The sequence below is a fragment of the Myotis brandtii genome, unplaced genomic scaffold (genome assembly GCF_000412655.1).
Source record: "Myotis brandtii unplaced genomic scaffold, ASM41265v1 scaffold32, whole genome shotgun sequence".
Classification (NCBI taxonomy): domain Eukaryota; kingdom Metazoa; phylum Chordata; class Mammalia; order Chiroptera; family Vespertilionidae; genus Myotis; species Myotis brandtii.
In genome coordinates this window covers 8,656,324-8,676,592 of record NW_005362269.1, presented here as the reverse complement: position 1 = coordinate 8,676,592, position 20,269 = coordinate 8,656,324, and the positions used below count along the sequence as shown (strand labels likewise).

The 20,269-nt window shown below is 39.0% G+C and overlaps 2 protein-coding genes across 4 annotated transcripts in view; one reads left to right on the top strand and one right to left on the bottom strand.

The window, feature by feature from the left end:
• The window catches only part of PTTG1 (pituitary tumor-transforming 1), an 11,052-nt gene extending 6,821 nt beyond the window's left edge, over positions 1-4,231 (bottom strand). Inside the window, exon 1 of one of the 3 annotated variants that reach the window (XM_005870567.2) lies at positions 4,124-4,231. The gene's annotated coding sequence lies outside the window, so the exon portion shown is untranslated. Of the gene's footprint in view, positions 1-71; positions 154-4,123 lie in introns of those variants that run through there. The other 2 variants (XM_005870566.2, XM_014543171.1) reach the window with 2 other exon arrangements.
• Positions 4,232-4,400: 169 nt separating this feature from the next.
• On the top strand, positions 4,401-16,911 carry SLU7 (SLU7 homolog, splicing factor). Its single transcript, XM_005870565.2, has 16 exons — positions 4,401-4,484; positions 6,367-6,552; positions 7,192-7,345; positions 7,687-7,767; positions 8,068-8,232; positions 9,125-9,193; positions 11,247-11,294; positions 11,507-11,638; positions 11,892-11,989; positions 12,384-12,451; positions 12,565-12,704; positions 13,571-13,732; positions 15,031-15,135; positions 15,295-15,366; positions 15,481-15,597; positions 16,592-16,911. The coding sequence occupies exons 2-16, from the start codon at positions 6,383-6,385 to the stop codon at positions 16,769-16,771; spliced, it is 1,761 nt and encodes a 586-aa protein (XP_005870627.1). The 5' UTR covers positions 4,401-4,484; positions 6,367-6,382; the 3' UTR covers positions 16,772-16,911.
• The last annotated feature ends 3,358 nt before the right edge of the window (positions 16,912-20,269 follow it).

Below are 20,269 nucleotides of genomic sequence, written 5' to 3'. Positions count from 1 at the left end.
CGGTCCCCAACACGCCTTTTTCTTCACCAGACCACCCCCCACTCCCTCGTCCCCGCCTGACCACTCACGACCTCTCCATTCACCCACGTTAGGATCCACAGCCAAAATCTCCCACGGCTCAGCCTTCAGCGGTCGCGCCCGGCCCGGCGTTTGAACCACAACTCAAGTTCCTATTGGCTCACCCGCCTAGTGGGCGGGACCGGAGTGGGGTGGAGACTCCCAGGAAGAACCAATGGGAAAAACCTACGTTCCTTAGGCTCCGCCCCGAAAGCTTTTTCCCTAGAAGATTACAGCTTGTTTCTTGGGAAGAAAAAAAATCAAACCACGTGACACTTTAATAATGGACTTTTAGGTGTGTTTTTTACTAACAGATAGAAGGGGAGTGAATATGGTCACCATTTATTATGATATTAAGATACAGAGTTTTGTTTTTCCTGAGACACCAGAGGGGCCAAAACGTTTTTAAATGAAAAGGTTGTGAAGTTCAAAAAGTCAAGGCGAAGTGGCAGCTGACCTATTTTCCTAAAGTCTTCAACTAATCAATTATTTGTCCAGAGTAAATAGACCAGATCAAATTCAAAAAGAAGAGGTATCCTGGAGAAAAGGCATTATAGTCTTCACGAAAATAATTGAGGAAAAATGGATACATAACAAACAGCTGTATTTCAATTAGAGATATAAAAAAATACATATAGTCAGGTGGGAAAACAACCCATTAGGTCTAAAGAACACTAGCAGAGCAGAATTAAAAATTAAGAAAAAAATATAAGTACTGATAGATCAAACAGCAATATTTGAGTCATTCTGTTATGCTTGTGATTAAGAATGGACTGCTTATTCCCTCACTGAAGGCCTTTCCTCAATATTTCAGGCTAGGATGCTGTTTCTAGTACTGAAACAGAAATCTCTGGCTTAGGAACAAAATAATGATCCTAATGAATACATAATTCAGGCTTCCTTAAAAATTCTATAATAGGGACTGTCATAGATATGGTTCTCAATATATGCCAGCTCATCGGCTCTTCTTCCCTGGCATTTCAGGACCAAAATTGACCATGGAATGATCCATTCACTAAACAAATAATTATTGAATGTTGTTTACCGCATCAAGAAGAAAGGATCCTAGCCCTAGCCGGTTTGGTTCAGTGAATAGAGCCTCAGCCTGCAGAGTGAAGGGTCCCGGGTTTGATTCCGGTCAAGGGCACATGCCCTAGTTTAGGGCTCGATTCCCAGTGGGATGCGTGCAGGAGGCAGATGATCAATGATTGATCAATGATTCGCTTTCATCATTGATGTTTCTATCTCTCCCTCTCCCTTCCACTCCAAAATCAATAAAAATATTTTTTTAAAAAAAGAAGAAAGGATCCTAACACAAGAAGGTGAAGAAAAGAGAGAAGACAAAATTAATTAATTAATTAATTAAAAATGCATAGCCCTAGCTAGTTTGGCTGAGTGGATAGAGCCTCGGCCTGCAGACTGAAGGGTCCTGGGTTCGATTCCAGTCAAGGGCACATGCCCGGGTTGTGGGCTCAATCCCCAGTGGTGGGCATGCAGGAGGCAGCCAATCAATGATTCTCTCTCATCATTGATGTTTCTCCCTCTCCCTTCCTCTCTGAAATCAATAAAAACCTATTTTTTTAAAAACATGCATACTTTTATTACCCCTTCCCTGTCCTTTTTCTTTTGAGTCCCCACCCCTTCCCTTATTTTCTCCCTGTATCACTTTCTACATATCTCAGCTCCATATTATATCAACGACACACAAAAGTGTTGATTTTTAAAACCAAATCCGTACACCACATACAACTTCCAAGTGGGGATTCTTTCCCCCAAGGTTTTTGGTTGCAAGGTTTATATTTCCCTAGGGCAGTGGTTCTCAACCTTCCTAATGCCGCGACCCTTTAATACAGTTCCTCATGTTGTGGTGACCCCCAATTTCATTGTTACAAATTGAACATAATTAAAGCATAGTGATTAATCACAAAAACAATATGTAATTATATATGTGTTTTCTGATGGTCTTAGGCGACCCCTTGTGAAAGGGTCGTTTCACCCCCAAGGGGGTCGTGACCCACAGGTTGAGAACCGCTGCCCTAGGGTAACTCTTCCCCTTACAACAGGAAGCACTGTCTCCCAAGGTCATTCCCTAGTAACTGAAAATGCCATAACTACCTCCTCTTGGAGTGACCACTGTTTCCTTACTAATGAGCCGCAGACCCACTTTGTTATTCCAACGATTAGTGGGCTATCCAATTGACACCTCCCTCACCTCATAAGGGTACTTACATCCTAACCAACCCCAGTGTAGACTAATCCTGATTGACAAGCAGCGACCTTCCAGAATTGCTTCCTTAAACCATCCTCAGAATCAGTCCTCCAGGGAGGAACCCAAACCCCACAAAAGATTCTTCTGACTTGTCCAGCACATTCTTTGATTCCTCTGGGAGATGAGCTCCCTGGCTTGTGCCTGGTGATTTGAACTAAATAGACCTCAACTCTTCCTAGTAAATTCCAATAAATGTTTTAAGAAGATAAAAAACAAGTGTGAGTGCTTCGTAGACTGTCAGGCTATTCTCTGACACTTTCCATTCCTTCATCTATTGCCCTGTAGAATCAAAACATTTACATTCCTAAATTCTAGACACTGCAAATTCTTAATAAGAAAAAAATGACATTGTAATGGGCTATCTTATTGAGGTAAGAATGTTAGCTATTTTCACTTTTACCTTTTAAAGGAATATAGGTTATTTGGGGGGGGGGGCGATTTAAATGTGACCAGAACAGATGGGACAAAAAATAAAAAATTCAACTGAGTAAATTTGAAGATCTAATTGGCTTTATTAAATGATTCGTGGATTGGGCAGCATCCCATCTAACAACTACAAGAGCATTGGGGAGGTTTTTATAGGAAGAAGGATGGAGCAAGGAGATATTAACAAAAACGAACGGTTTGTTTGGGGACCAGGACATTTTTTTTTAAGGGGGAGGATTTTTATCATGCAAATGGACTCTCTTTCTATGGGGATCGTGGATGAACAGGGCCCTTGTGACAGACAACCTTGCTGGTGCTTGAGAAAGGAAAGGATGTCTAAGCTGCTGCTGGGACTTGATCAGTAACCAAGGGAACAGAAAATTCCTAACCACGCCACATATACTTTCCAACAGTATCCATTAAAAAGAGAAATGGTTGTAGAAGGCAGTGACTGTTCTTTCTACATCCTGATAAAAATATAAAAATAATTGCTTCCAGAACCCTTCCCATGGCTCCAGATTCCAGTGCTGAATGACCCTTCCTTATCTGTATATTCTCTCCACCTGATGGAAAGCCATTACTCCTTGACTATATGTAACTAACCAAAACAGCTGATGCATAGCTATATTCTTCTTTGTTCCCCCCTCTCCCGGCCTATATAAATATCCCTGAACTCTGCTCTCAGGCAATGTCCTCAGATGTGCCCAAATAAATCTCTCTTCCTAAATCTGTAAAAGTTCAAGTCTTCTTTTCCTTGATATGCTTGATGAGGAAGTCCAGGCTGCATGATTAGATTATATTTCTGGGAGAGGTTGAAACTGCAATTAAATCCATTTGGAGGGCGGGGGAGGGGCATGGGGAAAGGAAGATAAGGCTGAAGAACTCCGGAAAATGGGTCGAAAGCTTCCAATTCTTAAAGATATCCTCATAGGGGAGACAAACGCCAAGCTGAGGAGGGAGCAGGGAACGGGGACCTTGAAGGAAGCCGCCATCCTGAGCCTCGGACATGGGTCCAGTCAGACCAGGACTCTGTCTCCAGTTGTTTTTAAAGTAAAAATTATAAGATGTTATATCAGATTTTAAAGGCTTTTTACTTTTTTTCTTATGGCGAAATGATATGCTGGATATATTGAGTTAAAATATTGAAAAGTAACCTTACCTGTTTCTATTGTCTTAATATGAACGGGGACCTTGAAGGAAGCCGCCATCCTGAGCCTCAGACATGGGTCCAGTCAGACCAGGACTGTCTCCAGTTGTTTTCAAAGTAAAAATTATGATGTTATATCAGATTTTAAAGACTTTTTACTTTTTTTCTTACGGCGAAATGATATGCTGGATATATTGAGTTAAATATTGCAAAAGTAACCTTACCTGTTTCTATTGTCTTAATAAGGCTACTGGAATGTTTAAAATGACATCTAGGGCTGGCATATTTCTCTGGCACGACGTTGCATTGGAGGGTTTTAAGCTTGTGGGGTGGGACGTGATCTGAACAAATTAGGGTTTTGAAAAAATATCACTACAGCGTGGACTACTGATTCGAGGGAGTGGGAAGAGCGGCAAAACTCGAGATCTCGCGAGACCGACGTCTCGGGATCCTGAGACCCAAAGAGTTGTTACTGCGCATGTGTCCCGCGGTGGCTGCTGGGAAGCGCTGAGAACCGGAAGTAAACATTGACGTATTGGCTTTGTTTCTGTCTGGTGGTTTCGGGGTCCGCTGCGACAGGACTTGGTGAGGAATTATTTTGAGAACCTGGGTGGGGAGGATGGGGAGGCGAGCGGGAGCTGGACGGTGCGAGGGAGTGGGCCGGGCGGGCGCGGAGACGGCGCGGAGTAGAGGGCGGGAGGGCGCGGAGACGGTACCAGAAGAGGAAGGTGAAGCTAGGAGAACCCGGAAAATGGGCCGGAAACTTCTAATTCTGAAGATATATCCTCAAGGGGCTGATGAATATCAGGTTGAGGAGGGAACAGGGAACGCGGGCCAAAAATGAAGCCTTAGACGTGATTCTGTGCCCAGTCAGACCAGGACGGTGTCTTTCGTGGTCTTTAAAATAAAAATTAATGTCATTGGAGCTGCACTGCCCAGTATAATAGTTATTAGCTGCTTGTGGCTCTTAAGCACTAGAAATGTGGCTAGTCTAAGTGTAACATCCACATCAGATTTTAAAGACAGTTTTTTTTTCTTATGGCGAAATGATATACTGGTTATATGGGGTTAAGTAAAATATTGCAAAAGTAATTTTACCTGTTTCCTTCTATTGTCTTAATGTGGCTACTGGAATATTTAAAATGGCATGTAGTAGGAAAAAGTAGTAACACTATGGTGGTAGCATTGACAGTTAGATGAATATGGATATTCAGAAGGTGAAAAATTTTTTAATGATGAAATAGGTGTGGGGATTAGCTGGAACAAGTAAAGGGATGAATGGTGGTGTTTTCTATTAAGAGAGGAAACTGGAAGGAGCTATTAAAGCCTTGGAAATAGATGAGCTGGTCCACTAGTGGAGTTCACAGTGATGAAAGAGGCTCTAGGACTTGCAGAATCCAAAATTAAATAACTAGGCAGGAGTGGATAAACCTGCACAGGAGCCAGGAGAAGGAGCAAGAGGGGTCCAAGAAAAACCAGAAGAGTATAGTGTGCCATGAGCCAAGGGATAAGAATATATCAAAGAGAAAGGGAACAGAACGAAAAACAATGTCCACTTAGTAGTAACTCTTCAGAGTGGTAAGGGTTGGAAGCTAAATTAGAGTGGTTGAGAAGGGAAGTAGATGATCAAACAGAGGTAATAAATATAGATAACTCTTTTTTAAATATATATTTTTACTGATTTCAGAGAGGAATGGAGAAGGAGAGAGAGAGAAACATCAATGATGAGAGTCATTGATTGGCTGCCTCCCACAGTCCCCACACGGGGGAGGGAGCCCGCAACCCAGGATCATGCCCTGAGCTGAAATTGAACTGTGACCTCCTCGTTCATAGGTCGATATTCAACCACTGAGCCATGCCGCTGGGCTAGATAACTCTTTTTTTTTTTTTAATATATTTTATTGATTTTTCACAGAGAGGGAGGGAGAGAGATAGAGAGTTAGAAACATCGATGAGAGAGAAACATCGATCAGCTGCCTCCTGCACATCTCCCACTGGGGATGTGCCCGCAACCCAGGTACATGCCCCTGACCGGAATCGAACCCGGGACCCTTCAGTCCGCAGACCGACGCTCCATCCACTGAGCCAAACCGGCTTCGGCTAGATAACTCTTAAGACATTCAGTCTTTAAGTGTAATAAAGATCAGACTCTGTTTAAGAGTTTGTGTAGAAAAGTTTAACATTTACGTAGAGAGGAATTCAGGAATGTATATGAGAGAGTCCTATGAAATTTTAAATCTGTGTGTATGTCTCTCCATTTGTAAATTAGAATTGAGGGAGTAACTACTACAGTAGAGATTTTTATTTAGGGGAAAGAAAACCTTCCCTTACAAATACTATGAAAGAATAAGAACATATGAAACTTTATAACTCACAGTATGTGTTATTAATATATACTTTTGATAGTTTCACTGATGAACTCATGAAGGCCTAGTTTATACTAATACAGATTTCTTCCCTTTTAAAGAGGAGGCCAGATAACAATGGCGGCTGCAGCTGTGGACACAGTTAATGCCGCCCCCGTGGCAGGGTCCAAAGAAATGAGTTTGGAGGAACCAAAGAAGATGACCAGAGAGGACTGGAGAAAGAAGAAAGAGCTAGAAGAACAGCGAAAACTGGGTAATGCTCCTGCAGAAGTTGATGAAGAAGGAAAGTAAGTAATTTTTTGTATGATCTTTTCATTCACAATTCAGATTCATGTCTAACTTTATCAATTCCTCATCCTTTGGCAGGAAGCTATCTTTACCATTTACGTCATGTTTGTTTTATTTATTTTATCAAACTCATGTGTAAGGTTTAATAATCAAGTAATATTGAAGGACTTATAATGAATGGCTATAGTCCCTTTCAACCCTTCCCACTCCCTGCCCCACTGTAAAAAAGTGACTAATTATAAATCTTTGTATTTTTGAGTTTTTCTGGCTGGTACCTACACATGTCTAAATAATATACCTAACCCATTATTTTAATCAACTCTAAGATATTACTAGTTTACCTCTTTCTCTGATACAAGGTTTATCTCACTAAAATACATCTCTCTTCTTCCTTCAGTTATATCACTGTTCTTAATTTATTTGTGGGAAATTTTTCACTCTAATTTAAATTATTTTTTATTGTTTTCTTTTAATTATTTAAATTATGTTATAGAAATATCAAGTTGATCCTTTACCCCCCCCCCCCCCCCACTGCAATATCTCTGTTCTTAGATTCTGTATAGGCTATCTTTAGTAATTTGTAATATCAATTATTTTCGCACTTTATTCTTTTTAAAAAAATCTTTTTTTTATTACAGAGACATCAACCCTCATATTCCTCAGTATATTTCTTCAGTGCCATGGTATATTGATCCATCAAAAAGACCTACTTTAAAGCACCAGAGACCACAACCAGAAAAACAGAAGCAGTTCAGCTCATCTGTTGAATGGTATAAGAGGGGTGTAAAAGAGGTATGTAGGCATCCTGTATATATCCCTGTAGAAATGGAGATTAAGAACTTAATATAACAACCTTTAATACAATGCTATATAAAATAGCAATAGCTTATATAACCTTCCATCTGCTATTAAAATTCACACATATGACATTAGCTTCTGTATTTTATTTTAAAAATTTTATATTGCTGAAGTCCTTAAACTTTCTCATTTATAAAAGTGTAGGAGACTCTTAACTGGTTATCCTCTTCATAAATAAATCATTTCATCAGACAATATAATGAGAGTCAATGTTATTTCTAACTTATTCAGATAAATGAAATATATCCTTTGTTTTTCTTTACATTCATTTATAGAATTCCATAACTACTAAGTATCGCGAAGGAGCATGTGAAAATTGTGGGGCCATGACACACAAAAAGAAAGACTGCTTTGAGGTAAATTCACCTTTGAGAATTGTGGAAACTGTTGTCTGGGTCTTTCTTGATTCCTTATCAGAAAGCTTGATTCTATTTTTCTAAAATTATCTAAACTTAGCTACCAGTTAGATAAAAATTAATTTGCGTGACATAGTTCAACATTATCAAGTTTTTCTGCTGGAAGACTAACTGGTGATTTAAGAACTAGACAATAAAGTCCCGTGGTGTATGTTCATACCTGCTCTGTAAAGATTATAGGAAGTTTTCCTCTGTGCTACAGGTACTTAGGGAAAGATGTAATCTTATTCTGTTTTCCAGAGACCCAGGCGAGTTGGAGCAAAATTTACAGGAACTAACATAGCTCCAGATGAACATGTCCAGCCTCAGCTGATGTTTGACTATGATGGGAAGAGGGATCGGTGGAATGGCTACAATCCAGAAGAACACATGAAAATTGTAGAAGAATATGCCAAAGTTGATCTGGTGAGCAAAATTCCCTGTTTTCCTAGCATCCTTAAAGGATGAACATTTTGCTCTACCACTAATTTAGCTCCTCTATTTTTCAAGCCTTCAAGCAGTTTAAAAACGGAGGCATTTTTATGTAAGCTTAATTGAATAGTGAACATAAACAGTGTACTGGCCCCATTTAGTAGCAATTTCTTTTTATTTGATTCTTGTGTTGTCTTTTACTCCCTGACTTAGGTTGTAAAAAAAAAATACTGGAAATGTGAGAACAGATTAGTGTCCAAGCTTTTGGCTTTTTGAGGTTATAAAATTGGTTCCCATACTGTATCTTGCCCAGAGCCTATTTTACAATTGTCTTAGAGCATTTAGAGGGTGGTAGAATGGGAACTAAGATAACCTGTTTCAGAAAATTGAATTTTTCTTTAACTAAACTTCAATTTTCTTCTGTTATGTTTTCACCTACTCATCCTCATTCTTTAAAATCCATAGTCACACTGCCTTTTTATTTTTCTAAGGGGGAGATAACATTTAAGAATCATGGGATTTTACATAATCTGAATTTTATCTTTTCTTGAACAGTGAAATATATGGAAATACTGGGCCTGCCTGACAAGAGTCAGTCAGGGAGTCAGGTGGCAACTGCCCCTTTTAGATAGGGCTTGCTCTCTGCAGTTTACCACAGGTGCTGTCTGGCTCAGTTTCCATTCATGCCTGCTTCAAACAGGAGTTTGTAACTCCTATTCCTTAGAGAACCATAAGTCTGGAGCTCCAGGAAATCTTGGGGATGACCTTGTCCACTGAGCTTTTCTGAAAACAATAAACTTACTCTCTTTAAATATATTACAAAAAGTAAATGTTCATTTGAATGTTGTAAGTAAATTGCAAATGTTTTTTTTCTTTTTTTGGTCAGGCAAAACGAACACTGAAAGCCCAGAAACTCCAAGAAGAATTAGCCTCAGGAAAGTTAGTGGAACAGGCTGTAAGTAATAAAAATGATCAATAAAATTTCAGATCTTAGTAAAAGAGAAAATTGAAACAAACATTTAATTTAGTCCTGGCCGGTATTTCTCAGTGGTTAGAGTGTCAGCACTCACACCAAATGGTTTCAGGTTCAGTTCCTACTCAAGGACCCAGAAACTCCAAGAAGAATTAGCCTCAGGAAAGTTAGTGGAACAGGCTGTAAGTAATAAAAATGATCAATAAAATTTCAGATCTTAGTAAAAGAGAAAATTGAAACAAACATTTAATTTAGTCCTGGCCGGTATTTCTCAGTGGTTAGAGTGTCAGCACTCACACCAAATGGTTTCAGGTTCAGTTCTTACTCAAGGGCATGTACCTAGGTTGCAGGTTTGATCCCCAGGCCCCCGGTCAGGGTGGTTGCAAAAGGACACCAATTGATGTGTCCCTCTCTTCCTCCCTACTTCCCTCCCTCTCTCTCTAAACATATCCTCTGTTGGGGATTTAAAAAAAAAATTATATTTAATACTGCAAATCGCATTCTTGTATATACCTCTTTATATAATTGACATATTGTTTGTTTATGATAAATTCCTAAAAGTGTAATTGTTGATGCAGTTAATATGTTTATTTAAAATTTTGATGACCTGTCACTTAGCTTCCATTCAGAAAGGCTATATGATACATATATAGTAATATACTATATACACTAGTGGCCCGGTGCACGAATTCGTGCACGGGTGGGATCTGGCTGGCCTGGTGGAGGGTGCAGGGAGGGAATGCAGGAGGTTGGCCGGCTGGCCCGGCCCCCTGGTGAACTCCTGGTCAAGGGGACAATTTGCATATTAGCCTTTTATTATATACTAGAGGCCTGATACGCAAAATTCGTGCACGAATAGGCCTTCCTTCCCCCAGCTGCCAGCACCAGCTTCCCTCTGGCACCCGGGACCCGGGCTTTCCTCCGGCCGCCGACAGGCACCTGGGACCCGGGCTTCCCTCGCAGCCCCAGCTTCGTCTGGGAGGACGTCCAGAAGGACGTCCGGTCTAATTAGCATATTACGCTTTTATTATTATAGAGGATTTCTTTTTTTTACTCTTATTTATTGATTGGTTGGTTTTAGAAAGAGAGAAGGGAGAGAGAGAGAGAAACATCAGTTTGTTGTTTCACTTATTTATGCATTTATTGGTTGATTCTTGTATGTGCCCTGACTGGGGATCTAACCCACAACCTTGGCATATCAGGACAATGCTCTAACCAACTGAGCTACTCAGCTGGGGCCCACATACACTTCTATGCTCCCCTACTAATGCTGTAAGGTATTCTTTTTACCTTTGAATTCTTTTAAATGAACATGATGAAATACTGACTACTTTGTTATAGGTGTTCTGTGGAGTTAGAAAATCCTGAACAATTGCTAATGAAGAAAGTGTGTCTCTGTAACAAAAATTTCATACTCTCCTTAAATCACAATATGGTGTTACTTCAGTAGATTTCTTCTTGGCCTAAATTTTATAAGAGGCTCTTTGGGCTCTAAAAATACTTTTTACGTGATCCTAGTAACATTTTCTTTTTGGACTTGGTAGAAAACTAGTGAGGTATAATGAAAATGGTATGTCTAAGATTAACACATATGAAATGAATATTTATTGGGTACATTGGTCATTTTAATCTTCCTATTTCCTTTGTGTGATTATAATTTTACTAGAGGCCTGATGCATGAAATTCGTGCAAGGGCCTTGGCCCCACCTGCCACGGCCGGGGGCTCTGCCTCTGCTGCCTCTGCCTGGGCCCCCGCCCACTGCGGCTTTGTCCGGAAGGAAGGACTCCGGTCTAACTAGCATATCACACTTTTATTATTATAGATATCAACAAAAATTCTCTAGAAATTTTCTGGCTTCTAATAAGATAAACTATTCTCAGGGACATACTTGTATTAAGAACTATGTGCTCATTATAAGTGAGAAATAGAATTTGTTCAGTTAGAGTTATTATATTATCTTATGTTTTTAAAGTGTTAAATAATCAATAGGTTTAGTAGAATAAAATACATTTTTTTCCTTCTGTCATAATGCAGAATTCTCCAAAACACCAGTGGGGAGAAGAGGAACCAAATTCTCAAATGGTAATGAATATTTGCCCTATCCGAGTATACGTTAAATGTTCCCATTGCTGATGGCTAATATAATAATACCATTATTACTAATTATATTAACACAATTAATAATAGCCTTAAAGAACACAAGTGAATAAGGGTATGGTTAAAGGGAAATGAAAGGAAAACAACTAAATGCTATTCTTTTTTTCTTACTATTTTTTTTCCTCTCCCTCTTTCAGGAAAAAGATCATAATAGTGAGGATGAGGATGAAGATAAATATGCAGATGATATTGACATGCCTGGACAGAACTTTGACTCTAAGAGACGGATTACTGTTCGGAATCTCAGGATTCGAGAAGATATTGCAAAAGTAAGCCTGGCCAACTTAATGTACACATTCAACAAATATTTGTCTTCCCAGCTTAAATTTTACCTACTTGTCTGATATCTGGGCAGTATGTGGGTAATATAGTCAGTCATTCAAAAATTAGGTATTATTCTGTTTTTTTCTCTTCATCTGTGCCCCAGAATGCATTCACATATATAATTGATTGTGATCAACTTCAGAAAATTTTAGTGTTGGGAGTAAACGTTAATGCAGCCTTCAAACTTTTTTATTCTAGTATTTGCGGAATTTAGATCCAAATTCTGCTTACTATGATCCCAAAACTAGAGCGATGAGAGAAAATCCCTATGCCAATGCAGGAAAGAATCCAGATGAGTAAGTATTGAGGTAAATGTACAGATTCGGGGAGGGGGCGGGGGGAGGCTGTGTGTGTGTGTGTGTGTGTGTGTGTGTATGTGTATTAACCGGGGAACATATGCATAGCCCATGGACACAGACAGTAGTGTGATAAAGGCTTGGGAGGGGCAGGTGTAGGCAGGAGGGAGTCAATGGGGAAAAAAACAACAAAACAAAGGGGACATTTGTAATACTTTCAAAAATAAAAATAAATTTTCAAAAACCACTCAAAACACCCAAAGAAAGTATAGATATCAAGATAATACTGAATCTGAATTAAAATGAACATTATCTATGATTGGATCAGAAAAGAGTTAACTTTCCTTGAAATCAATCTCTGAAACAATTTTTTTTTTCCAATTTTTATTTACAGAGTGAGCTATGCAGGAGACAACTTTGTTAGATACACAGGTGATACTATTTCAATGGCTCAGACACAGCGTAAGTATTTGTTCCTTTGTCAAGGCATTTTATATCAGCCCATAAGAAATTTGGGGGCATTTTAAAAACACTATAGAGCTGACGACTTATTAAGATGTTTTTAATTGCCCTAGTGTTTGCATGGGAAGCCTATGACAAGGGATCTGAAGTGCATCTGCAGGCCGATCCCACCAAACTAGAGCTCTTGTATAAGTCCTTCAAGGTCAAAAAAGAAGACTTCAAAGAACAGCAGAAAGAAAGCATCCTGGAAAAGGTACTTTTGACTAAAATGTTAAAGAAAGTTTCTTAAAGATAAATGACCAGTAAATAATCACTTGATCTACATTTGAAATACAATCCAAAGAGAGTCCCTTTCAATCCATCAGGAATAGTACTTTCTTTCCATTGACTTAATCATTTGGCAAATAATATCAGTATAGCTGTGTCCCTGAGTTTTGGTAGCAAAACAAACCACCCCAAGACTTAGTAACTTAAAAATGCACATTTCTTTTTTTTTTTTTCTTTTTTTTCATGAATCTGTGTATCAGCTGGATCTCCTGGTCTGGCCTGCTCATGTGAGGCTGGATGGTCTAGAATGGCCTGACTCTGATCTCCAGCAGTTAGCAGGCAGGTTGTCCTAAGGGGGCTCATCTCTGCCCCACCTGGGCTCTCCTCTAGAAGGCTAGTCCAGCTTCTTTCCATGGCATTCTCTGGATACCAGAGACTAGTAACAAAAAAGGTATGCCCCAGTGCATGCGTGATCTCCAGGCCTTTGCATGCATCACATTTGTCAGTTTTCCATAGGTCACAACAAGTAATGTGGCCAAGCCCAGATCCAAGGAATGGAGAAACAGACTATCTCTTCAGGGAAGGAGCAGCAAAGTCATGTGGCAAGCGGGCACGTGTACAGGATAGGAGGAATGTACTAATGTAGCCACATTCAACAGATAAATAGCAACTGAGACATCTTGTATTTGCCTATGAAAATTTGGTAGCATTTTTTTTTTCACTGTGTTTTGTATAACAGGGCCTATAAAGAATGTTTCTTTAATCTTTCTGATTGGAAATAAACCTGTCAGTAGAGAGTTAAATGCAAATCTTTATTGTAAAATGTATTTAACAATGTTCAATTTTTTTTAGTATGGTGGCCAAGAACATTTGGATGCTCCTCCAGCTGAATTGCTTTTAGCTCAGACAGAAGACTATGTGGAGTACTCAAGACATGGGACAGTCATTAAAGGACAGGAGCGGGCTGTCGCCTGCTCCAAATATGAGGAGGATGTGAAGATCCACAATCACACGGTATGTGTTAGGCCAGAACCATTCTGTGTCCTTGTTAGCATTATGCTCTGGATTGTATTTTTATATTATGACTTCATTATTGAATCATTGCTGTGCTTTTCTTTTTTTTTACATTTTAAGTTTATGAATTTTTTTCCAAAAAATAGAAAAACTGTAAAAGAATACTCTTCTACTCACTCATATACCCACCACCTAGATTCAGAGTTTTTTTTACATGTTGCCATATACATGCTTCGTCCAGGTGTGTGCATGTACACATACTAAAATGTGTGTGTGTGTGTGTGAACTTTTTTTACTGAAACATTTGGAAATTACACATACCATGACAGTTCACCTATAAACACAATATTATGTAGCTCTTAAAATTAAGGATATTCTTTTTTGTAGCTACATTACCAATTCAGAACATTGACATTAGCTCCTTAATATCATCTAATCTCTTGGCCTTATTCACATTTTTCAAAATACATTCCAAAATGCCTTGAAATAGCTCTTTGGAGTTTTGTTTTGTTTTATTTTAGTCAAAATCCAATCAAAATTTATTTTGGTTGTTATGTCTCTTTTTCAGAATGTATCTTTCCTTTTTCATAACAGTGATTCTTTAACAGAGCAGGCCAGTTATCTTGTAAACTGTCTCATATTCTGTACTTGCCTGGTTTCTAGTGATGTTATAACTTTCCCTCTATTTCCTGTATTTCCTATAAATAGGAATTCAGACTTAAAGGTTTAATTAGATATGTTAAATATTTTGACAAGGACACTTCGTAGGTGCTACAAAATTCTTCATATTACATCTCTTTATAAAGCTTATAAGGTCACTTGCTGTACTCTTGAAACACCCAAGCTACAGTTGGCTCTCTAAGTTAGGAGTTAAAAGTTTAACTGCCTGGAGGAGCCAGGCTGGTAAACATACATAAGTGAAGTGAGCCAGGCACATTGTACAAAGTAGAGAGCACAAACCCTGTCTAATAGGACCATTCACTGTTCAACAACAGCCAATTCTTTCCAAGCAGGAATGTGGGTCCAGGATTTCCTAGTCCTTAAATTTTCAGGGGAAGTCATATATCCAAATTTTTTAATATGTTTTGGGAATAGAATATAAGAGCACTGTCCTGTAATGCCTGCTTCTCACACTTGAGGTCAGGCCAGCCTTTGCTTGTTAGCTAGCCCCGGAATCCCTATAATTTTCCTTCCAAATTACCTTTAAAGGAACTGTATTTTATACTTCTATCAACAGTATGTGAGAGTCCCTAGTACAGGTTCCATTTTAAGTAACATCTCTCTTTCTCTCTCTGTAGCATATCTGGGGATCTTACTGGAAAGAAGGCCGATGGGGATACAAATGCTGTCACTCTTTTGTCAAGTATTCCTATTGCACTGGAGAAGCTGGGAAGGAGATTGTTGTAAGTAATTGTCCTCTAGTTCTTACAATTGTAAAACAACCAAATCTCCTAAGTCAACCCTTTGTGAAACATATATATCCTCATGCTTCAAATTTCAACTTTTTCTTACATGATTCATAACTATGATACTCAACTCCAATTACATGTATTTCCCCACAGAATTCAGAGGAATGTATTGTAGATGATATAACTGGAGAAGAATCTGTGAAAAAACCTCAAACCCTCATGGAGGTAAGTCTATCATGATTTGTCCTGAGTTTTTAAATCTCTGAGGCAGGACTTTCAAACTTGCACTAGAGCTTTGTTTTTTCATTAAAAACACTATCTTTTAATCCTCCCTGTCAGATACATCAGGAAAAACTAAAAGAGGATAAAAAGAAGAAAAAGAAGAAGAAGAAGAAGCATCGAAAGAGCAGCTCAGATAGTGATGACGAAGAAAAGAAACATGAAAAACTGAAAAAGGTACTTTGTGAAGTCTAAATAGTAAAAATGACACCAGTATTCATTAAAAATAAAGAAATGAGCTCCTCTTCTGGGTGATTTGCTCATGTCACCTTGTATCAGGTCTAGAACGTGAAGGAAGATTTTGTGTGTCTCCGTATTGCCTGCTTCTTGGAATACTTGACAAATACACTAAAGCACAGAAAAAAAAATGAGCCTTGTAATTTTAGAGTTATTAACATGTTTCCCAGAAAGAATTGCCTTCGAGCTCTATAACCTGTAAGTTTCAACTCCTTGGGAGAAGTCAGAGTTGCATTCCTCACCAGAAGCATCATTTGTGGGCTTCTGTCAGTAAAATGAACATCATTCAATTTTTGCTATTAAGTAAAAGTTCTTTTTTTTTTATTAACCCTTTATTTTACTAGAGCAATTTTAGATCCAAGTAAATTGAGCAAAAGGTATAGCTATTTCCTATAATATCACATTTATAGCCTCCCATATTATCAACATCCCCCACCAGAGTAGTACATTGTTAAAATTGATGAAACTGTATTGATGCATCATAATTACCCAACATCTATCTAGTTCACCTTAGGGTTCACTCTTTTTTATTAAATTTATTGAGGTGATGTTGGTTAATAATATTATATAGGTTTCAAGTGTACAATACTATAATACATCATCTGTATATTGTGTTGTGTGTTTACCGCCCCAAGTCAAGTCTCCTTCCGTCACCACTTATCCACTCCCCCCCCCACCCCATCATCTTAAGTAAAAATTCTTTAAGATTGAAAATACTGTAGAATGGTTGGGGCTCTTTGAAAATAATCATATGAGCCAAATAGTGATTAGTTGCAGCTTGATAGAGGAAGGGCTGACTCCCAAGCCCTTTCAGGTAATCTAGGTTTTTGATGTAGCAGTTCATATTCAGTGGAGTCTTTTGGTTTTCTGCCACTTTGGAACAAAAGAGAACTGATGTAGAGCCATGGCACTCATGTTTTCCCTCTTTCTGCAGGCACTGAATGCAGAGGAGGCCCGCCTTCTTCATGTCAAGGAGCTCATGCAGGTTGATGAGAGGAAGCGGCCTTACAATATCCTGTATGAAACTCGGGAACCCACCGAGGAGGAAATGGAGGCCTATAGAATGAAGCGTCAGAGGCCGGATGATCCCATGGCCTCTTTCCTTGGACAGTAGTAACTAGTTGCAGATGGTCATTCATGATAAACACAGCTGAAGATATATTCTTTTCAGCTTCTTGCCAATGATTATAGATGGAAAAGTCAAGTGTCTGCCCATCTTGCCGCCTGACTTTAATAAAGCTTCCAGAAGTCTAACAGTAAATTCATTCCTTTCCATGCTGAAGGAATAGAAGAAAAACAAAGAGGAGGTACATTAAGAGCAGATTAAGATTTTTATTTCTAATTTTATATTAGTGAAATGGAAAGAGGCCCTGGCTGGCTTGCTCAATATATTTATATCTTTCTGTCTCTCCCCGCCCCCCCCCCTTTCTCTCAATAGTTAAGTCTTAAAACTTATTTTTAATGGTAGATTAATTTTTCTCAAAACTAGGGCTTCATTTTTTTTTTAATTAGTAGTAACTATAATTGTTATTTTATAGTCATTTGGTTTTTGATTTCTAATGTTTTCCTGGTTTTCAATTTTAAAAAAATTCTATCTGAAAGGAAATTTATAGAACATGTGAATAACTTTATCCTTTTTGGTGGTAATTCTGTTTTTCACTCATTTATAAAATTTTGATTTTTAAAATATTTTCTTAATGTCTTTACATCCAGAACTAAGCGTGTTAGGCTTTGAATGGAAAAATAGCTGCTTTGTCATTCTTGAGTCAAAGTTGACCAATCAATGTTAGCTCTCTTACCATTCTGTATAATAAAAGCATAATATGCAAATCAACCAGTGGAATGACCAGTTGCTATGACATGCACTGACCCACACTCAATGCAGGAGGTGCCCCCTAGTGGTCAGTGCACTCCCACAGGGAGAGCTCTGCTCAGCCAGAAGCTGGGCTCATGGCTGGCAAGTGCAGCGGTGGTGGCGGGAGCCTCTCCCGCCTCCACTGCAGGCAGGCGGTAAGAAGCGAGGGGTCCCGGACTGCAAGAGCCCTGGACTGTGAGAGGGAGGTCTGACTATTGGCTTAGGCCCGATCAGGTGAACATCCCCCAAGGGGTCCCGGACTGCAAGAGGGCGCAGGCCAGGCTGAGGGAGGGATCCCCTTCCTACCCCCCCCCCCCACACTCAGTGCACAGATCTCATGTACTGGGCCTCTAGTTTTGGATATAAGCGTTTAGACACAGAAATCCTTTCCTTTATCCTAGAGGATACTGTTTGTGATACCATATTTTGTTTTAATTGTGATTGTTTTTATGTAACAATCATGAATGCTAAATTTGATTTTAAAAACGTATAGATTTACAATCTTAAAAAGAAGAGGGGGGAAAAAGCATATAGAATTCCCTTGTACCTAATCTTTGTAGCCAGCAGGTGTCACTTTGTAAAATTTGCAAAAGCAAAACCTAAAGTTGACGGTTTCTTCAAAAGAATTTTAAGGGTAGCTTGTAGGGCTACTCGCAACTGCAAATGCCATGATCCTCAAGCCTCTTCTAAGAACATTGTGAAAATACTGAGAGGGAGAACAGGGTCTGTGAAAAAAAAACTACTTAAAACCTTTGACATGAGAATATTGACTTTTAACAGCTCGTTGGATTTTCTGAGCTACCAAAATCCACTAGGATACTGCATTAAGTTAGCATCTTAGAAATAATTCTGGTAGGAGAGTAACTGAATTGTCAAGTACTATGGATATCTGCATCATATCTAGATTCAGGCTGGTATGAAATTAAAATAGCAATGCAAATAGATCTAATTCTTACCCACTTTAAAAATGTCAAAAGTTAATGTTTTCATATTCCTACTTTAACGTAGGATAGTTCAACATAAATCTGAGATTGATGTTTATTTTTTATCTTATTTATCTTCTGTTAATAAAGATTTATAATTGAGAATACTTAACTATGACTGGTTTGTAGCATTATTTCAAATATTTGATAGAAAAGTGGTTGCTGTTAGGGCTCCAAGGAAGCCTGTGTTTGCTTATGTGAGTTTGAATCAGAAATTTTCAGGGTTCTTTAACTCAAAAAAAAAAAAAAATGTGTCACCTATCCTTTCTGGGCCTCTGTTCCCTCTTCTGTGAAGCCTGATTTACTCTGATTTTAGGAAGAATTCTGTAATATCTGAGATCATGTCTTATTTCTGTTTCAATTCAGAAAAAAGGGTAACACCCAAAATATTACTCAAGATAATGTGCTTTGATTTTATCAAAAATAGCTGCTTTTTGATAGCTGCTTTTTGAGTGCTGGCACTCTGTGCTGTAATTTTCATATATAACAACTCCTCAAAAGAACTGCATGGGGCCCTGGCTGGTGTGGCTCCTTGGTTAACGTGTCACCCCCTCCCACACACACACATTCACACTGAAGGTTCGTGGATTAGATTCCTAGTTAAGGCCACGTACCTGAGGTTGCAGGTTCAATGCCCAGCCCATCCTGATGCATGCAGGAGGCAACCACTCAAGGTGTCTTTCTCACGTCAATGTTTCCTTCCCTCCCTTCCATTTAATGGGAAAATATCCTGGGGAAATATTAACAAAAAAGAAAGAAAACTGCATGGGGTAATGGATGGTATTCCTACAATAAGCACTTTGGCTTAATGAATCCAAGTCATTTGCTCAGGGCCTAACAGTTCAAAGTGTTGGCCCCAGGACAGGAAGCCAGGTATCTCTGACTCCAAAGCCAACTCAACTCTAGTATTTAAGTTCCTGGTTCCTGGGCAGGAATGTTGTCTTTTGCAATTTCTTCCATTAACAGAAACCTTGAGCAGGCCCTCAGTCTTGACCAAGCTCACCCTCAACACCTGAAAAGGATGCATCTGCCCCACACTCGAGCACTTGCTAGTCCCCCAGCCTTGTGGGATGCTTCCGACATGATTGACTATCCAAAAAATGAAATGTCATTTCCTGAAGAATTCTGGGTGAAAATACCATCCAAATAAGAAAGAGGGTTATAATTGGGTCTGTGGGGTTTTTTAAAATATATTTTTATTGATTTTGGAGAGGAAGGGAGGAAGGAGAGATAGAAACAGATGAGAGAGAATCATTGATCATCGGCTGCCTCCTGCACGCCCCCCACTGGAGATCGAGCTGGCAACCCCGTTCTATCCACTGGGCCAAACCGGCTAGGGCTGGGTTTGTTTCTTTAAACAATGTTTCTAGTTTCTTCTGATCTAGCTTTACTACTTTAAAGTCCTATTTAAGAGAAGTATAAATAAAAATCTTTTCTCTAAGATGGAGGATGATTCTCAGGAAATTCATCCACACTCAAATTTATGGAAGGAGTGGGGGGTGACCAGCGTGGGCAAGAGGACCTAAGCTCTGTCCCGTTTGCCTGAAAGTTTGATTTGGGAGTATAATGAGCCTCCTCTTATTCGTCACTGATTACACGTAGAAAATGGTAAATTATTAGAGCTTTACAAGTTCAAAGCTTGACACGCGATAAAATTTTATTTCCAGTGCTCTGAAGAACTGTGTAGACTATACACTGCCTGCCATTCTTTAGACTCTACTTTTCTGGCACATACAATACACAAAAAATTTCCAGCTCCACGTACACAGCCTAA

What these genes read in the sequence shown, in the direction of transcription:
- SLU7 (XM_005870565.2), top strand. Translation starts at nt 6,383, where the DNA reads ATGGCGGCTGCAGCTGTGGACACAGTTAATGCCGCCCCCGTGGCAGGG. An exon ending in AGGAACCAAATTCTCAAATG is followed by an intron (nt 11,295 to 11,506) that starts GTAATGAATATT and finishes TCCCTCTTTCAG; the next exon opens with GAAAAAGATCATAATAGTGA. An exon ending in TTCAATGGCTCAGACACAGC is followed by an intron (nt 12,452 to 12,564) that starts GTAAGTATTTGT and finishes TAATTGCCCTAG; the next exon opens with TGTTTGCATGGGAAGCCTAT.